Source organism: Acipenser ruthenus, chromosome 48 (genome assembly GCF_902713425.1).
Source record: "Acipenser ruthenus chromosome 48, fAciRut3.2 maternal haplotype, whole genome shotgun sequence".
Classification (NCBI taxonomy): Eukaryota; Metazoa; Chordata; class Actinopteri; order Acipenseriformes; family Acipenseridae; genus Acipenser; species Acipenser ruthenus.
Window position 1 is genome coordinate 5,705,972 of NC_081236.1, and position 5,778 is coordinate 5,711,749.

Below are 5,778 nucleotides of genomic sequence, written 5' to 3' on the forward strand. Positions count from 1 at the left end.
AGCCAGCAACAGTTGGAGAGCTTAGAAAGATCTTAGGGTTCCTCTCATATTACTGTGCGTACATACAAAACTTCTCTCGGATAGCGAAACCACTCTACGACCTGTTATCAGCTGAGAAGACGGTTGGCAGTGGGTGGAAAGCAAAAGCATCGAAGAAGCAGAAGGGTCAAGGGCAGCTTTCTTCTCGTCAGCCAATTAAATGGATGGGAGAACACCAAGAGGCCCTCCATCAACTGATAGATTGTTTGTCTCATCCACCAGTTCTTGGATATCCTGATTTCAGAGAACCATTTATCCTGCACTGTGATGCTTCTTAAGAAGGACTCGGTGCAGTTCTGTATCAGCGGCAGAATGGCAAGCTGGTGGTCATCGCTTATGGCTCAAGAATACTGACTCTACCAGAAAAGAACTATCACATGCATTCCGGCAAACTGGAGTTTTTAGCAATGAAGTGGGCCATATGTGAAAGATTTTGCGATTATCTATACTTTGCTCCATCATTTGTCATCTACACAGACAACAACCCACTCACCTATGTCCTCTCCACCACTAGGCTAAACGCTACAGGGCACAGGTGGGTGGCGCAGCTGGCGGACTTTAACTTCACAATTAAGTATCGTCCAGGGAAGACAAACGCTGATGCCGACGGTCTGTCCCGCATGCCATTAGACATTGAACAGTATATGCAGCAATGCTCACAAGAAGTCCACCCTGACGTTATAAGCAGTACCGTGCAGGCGATCCAAATACAACACGAGGAGCAAGTGCCATGGATGTGCCCTGTGACCATCACAACTGCAGTAGTACAGGACAGTAGTGTCAACTTACCATCTCCAGTTGCTGTGATAACCAAAGAAGCCATGAGAAAGGCTCAAGAAGATGACCCTGTAATCGGAACTGTGTTGCGGTTTAAAACCAAGAGACAGCGTCCGCCAGAAAGAGGAAAAAAGGGTGTGCCAGGTAACACTGCAACACTAATGAGAGAGTGGAACAAACTGTCAATAGATGAGAATGGGATCCTTCACCGGAAAACAGACTCACGATCCCAGTTGGTTCTGCCAAAGAAATTCCACCAGGACATTTACAAGCAGCTTCATGAAGACATGGGACCTGGTGGTGGAACGAACCATACAGTTAGTAAGGGACAGATTCTACTGGCCACAAATGCAGAGGAATGTGGAGCATTATGTTACCAAAGTATGCTCTTGTCTCAAGCAAAAACGACCGAATAAACCAACCAGAGCACCACTATCAAACATTGTCACCACCTATCCATTTGAGATGATCTCTGTTGACTTTCTGCATCTGGAAAAGTGCAAGGGGGGGTACGAATACATCTTAGTTGTGATGGACCATTTCACACGCTTTGCACAAGCCTATGCAACCACGAATAAATCTGCACAAACAGCAGCAGAGAAAATCTTCAATGACTTTGTGCTGAAATTTGGTTTTCCCACGAAGTTGCACCATGATATGGGGAGAGAGTTTGAGAATCAACTGTTTTCTAGGCTTGAGAAGTACTGCGGAGTCAGAGGTTCACACACTACCCCATATCACCCCCAGGGCTATGGCCAAGTGGAACAGTTCAACAGAACGCTCCTGAGTATGCTGAGGACCCTCCCGGAAGATGCCAAAGCCGATTGGAAGGGTTCTCTTGCTAAAGTGGTGCATGCTTACAACTGTACACGTAGTGAGGCCACAGGATTTTCACCCTTCTATTTATTATTTGGAAGAGCCCCCAGGCTTCCCATTGATCTCATGTTTGGACTCCCATCAGCGGAAAAGGGAGACATACATGAAGATTACGTGGAGAAGTGGAAGAGGAGAATGCAAGAAGCATATCAGTTAGCGTCCAAAACAGCACTGAGAGAAGGTGGAAGAGGCAAGGAATATTATGACAGAAAAGCTTATGGTGCAGAGCTACTCCCTGGGAATAGAGTCCTGGTCAGAAATTTGAGTGGGAGAGGTGGGCCTGGTAAGCTTCGATCCTATTGGGAAGAGAGGGTTCATATTGTTACCCAAAAGAAACACCAGGACACGCCAGTTTACGAAGTCAAACCTGAGATTAGCATTGGTAGACCCAGAATGCTGCATAGAAACATGCTGCTACCTTGTGATTTCCTGCCTGTTGATGAGCCCCTCCCAAGTAGAACTAAGAAAAAATCAAAGAACCGGAACAAGGCTGGTAAGAAGACACAACAAGCCCCACAGCAGGCTGTAAGTGAAGCTGAGAGTGACTTGGAAGAGGAGGATGATCGGTGGGGATTTATGATCACACCAGAACAGCACATCACCCCCAACCAGGCCAGCCATCAGCTAAATCCTGAAGCAGAGGAGTTTGAACCCTACCCAGCTTCAACAGGAACTGGTTCGCATACAGTCATGGACACAGAGGATCGCGGGACACCTGCCGATTTCAAAATAGAACCAGGCCAAACTGTTGAGGAGGTGGACATACCTGATCCAGGAGCAGGTTCAAGTGACCACAGTGACTTAGAAGAAGAAATCTATTCTCCCCCCAGAAGAACATACCCCAGAAGAGGAAGACGACCGCCCAAAACACTGACTTATGACAGTCTGGGGCAGCCCAAGATTGTGCCAAGAGACTTTTGACATGGACTAAGATATGGACTGTGACCAATTTCCGACATTGACTTGAACTACGGACTGTGACCAGTTTATGGACTATACTGTACTATTGACTCCACTGCACTATGGACTGTTGAACTGTTGAAAACTGTATAGGACAGTTAAATGTTAAGATTGTTTAATGAAGGGGTTAAATACTGTTAATGCAAAGGGGGTCAAGTGAAAAGAAATACCATACACCCTTTATAATGGATCAAGGTCAGTAAAGCTCGTAGTAGTAGGCCACATCAGACAGCAAGAGCAATGGTTGGGTTCATGTTCAGGTAAAAGGTAAAGGAGACCCACCTATGATCCGTTATTCTGTGATTCAAGGTTGAAGTGTAAATCACTTACCTTTTGTGGACATAATTCCCTGCATAAAGTGGCACAGGAAACAACTAGATATCATAGTGCACGATGGTACTAGGTGTTCGAAAACAAAACTGTTGTAACATAGGAAGTGTCCAATAACCATCACTGAATCACCCCAGTCTGAGGACTGATAGTGTTATGGGAAATTTTCGAATGTCGAGTCGACATTAATTGAGTAGAGGAGAGTGTGGGAGGTATGTAAAATACCCACCCCCATATTTTTTTGTTAAAACAGTACATTTATTTTGGCATTCAAGTTATGTTGGGTGAATTGCAAAAGCTTTTATAATAGTGTGGTTTGCTGGAGGACAGTGCAACTGCATCAGTAGAGGGAGCCACAGGATTGCGTAACAACTACTGCACCGATCAGTAGTGTAGGCTGCCTGTAATAGGAGAGACACTGATAACATGGCGCTGTACTAAAGCAATGTATTTTATGATTTTCAGGTAAGCAAACCGGCCCTAATTAATCGCTGTTATCGTTGAAGTTGTTAGGAACATGTGAAGTAATAGAAATTCGGTTTATTTGAATAAATAAATGTTTACACACACACAATATTCTTACCGCATGGAAGACCGCATGGTTCTTAGTGGCCTGCACTTAGATTGCATGAATGATAAAAGGCCTTCCTTTTCGTTGTCTTGTCTGTGTTTGTTTTGCCAGTTTATTTTAAATCCTTGATGAATATGTTCTAATGTGATTAGTTGCATCATTATAGAGTTTGTGGTTATCTAGAATGTTCGCCGATTAGAACTAAGACGTTCGTGTTGAAACTGAAAGTAAAGCGTAACAACTACTGCTCCGATCAGTAGTGTAGGCTGCCTGTAAAAGGAGAGACACTGATAATATGGTGCTGTACTAAAGTAATGTATTTTATGATTTTCAGAAATAAACGAAGAGGTTTATTTTCTACAACACGCTTGAGTCGTCTTTATTTCAAGTGTGTAACGTGTGTGTGTGTGTGTGGAGGGGGGGGAGTATTCCTAGATTTGCTATTCAGTCATTTGAAGCCTATGTACATATGCCCATTTGCTCAGATGTTACTTTAAAACATCAATGTGAGCAGCAACAATTCATACTGACTGGAGATCCAGAGACAGCTTTACTCAAATCAGCAAGCCGGTCAGTAGCTTACAATACCCTCTCAGCCAATCCGAGTGCAGGACTATTCAACAGAGTCTGAATATTATCTGTAATGTCAATGACTTACTGGACACAGTTAGGTTGACAGCATTACTGCGCTCCTGTCCTGATGCAGACTCACACCAGTACACTCCACTCTGGTAATACTGAGCGGTACTGATTGTGCAGCTGTCCCCAAATCTACTGCTGTATTGATCACTGCACCCTGCCTCTTCACGTCCATCTCTGTACTGTTTAAACCTCCAGTCAGCAGAGCCCCCCTCCACCTCACAGCTCAGGGTGACTGTCTCTCCTGTGAATATCTGTGCCCAGGCAGGCTGCAGGGTCAGGACAGCCTTGGGACAGCCCTCTGAAACAGAGAACAGGATAGGATTAGGACACATTCCCCTATAATCAGGTTGGAAACTGCAAGACAGATTGCAGTCCCCCCAATAGCATCTCTGGATGTGATTTGTGTGACAAAATAATTTATGAGGAATCTCTCTCAATATGATTATGACCTTAAAACACAGACAATAAAGTGGAAGTCTGTGGTCAATGGGGCAGCAATGAGTCCAATTTACAGTAGCAGCTGAGGTAATAAACTCACCAGACACAGTTAATGTCACTTTATCACTGAGCTGAGAGGAACTTGGTCGACTTTTTCTTTGTCTTCGACAGCAGTACTGGCCCTGGTCAGATACAGCAGCTGCAGTGATTGTGTAGCTGTCACCAGTTATACTGTGGCCAGCAGTCTGGAGCAGTGGAGTGTCCTCACTGTCTTTGTACCAGAGATATTTCCAGCCAGCAGAACCCCCCTCAACCCCACACCTCAGAGTGACTGTCTCCCCGGTGAATATCTCTGGGAATGGAGGCTCCAGGGTGAGTGTAGTCTGGGGCAGCTCTGGAGAAACAGAGAAGATGAAAGAATTAGGATCTATATTGCAGAGAGACAGAGAGGTACTGTTAGTGTGCAGTATCAGTGGAGTCACCAGCATATGACATTTCAACAGAAGGGTCAAATTACTGACAAATATTAAACATACAAATTGTTAGAAATGCTGATTATGTTCTGTAAATATATGAACTAGGCTTGTAATAATATCGATAATTTAATTATTTATCAATTGAGACCCCACAATAACAAATCGATAATATTTTAACAAAATCGAATATTCCATGAAATTAAAAATGTGTCCTAAGCTTTAAATGTTTTTTCCCCCTTTACTTGGTTGAGAAATGGTTTGCTCAAAATGGCTTGCTCATGAGCATGCGACAGACCTCACATGTACATGTCATAATAAAGGGTTAACTATTATGAGAACTGGACAAGTGTTCATGTCAGGTGACATGTTGTCAATAAAGTTGTTAGTTGAACTTAAGATGGAGTCTGTGAGGCTTATCATAAATGAGACAGTACAACCGTCATCACCAAACATCCTAGTTTTCTGAAAAAAAAAAAAATAATTAAAAATCTGACAAAAAAAACAACTATAAAAGTCTGTTATTCCGCAATTAAAGTAAAAGGCTAAAATTTAGCCCCCACCGTCACATTATAAGATAAACAAACAGTACTACTGAATAACAGGAAGCATTTATTTGTACTCTTAAATTCTAAGGAAGTTACATGCTCACCAGTGCCATCAATCACTAAT

The 5,778-nt window shown here is 43.4% G+C and overlaps 1 protein-coding gene across 1 annotated transcript in view; it reads right to left on the minus strand.

Moving 5' to 3' along the window:
- Window positions 1-5,196, minus strand: part of LOC117407880 (Fc receptor-like protein 5) — a 26,121-nt gene extending 20,925 nt beyond the window's left edge. The window contains exons 1-2 of the mRNA XM_059014622.1: window positions 4,734-5,196; window positions 4,212-4,493 (exon numbers count right to left, since the gene is read on the minus strand). Coding sequence (XP_058870605.1) covers window positions 4,212-4,493; window positions 4,734-5,121 — 670 coding nt within the window. The 5' untranslated portion in view covers window positions 5,122-5,196. The remainder of the gene's footprint in view (window positions 1-4,211; window positions 4,494-4,733) is intronic.
- Window positions 5,197-5,778: the final 582 nt, after the last annotated feature.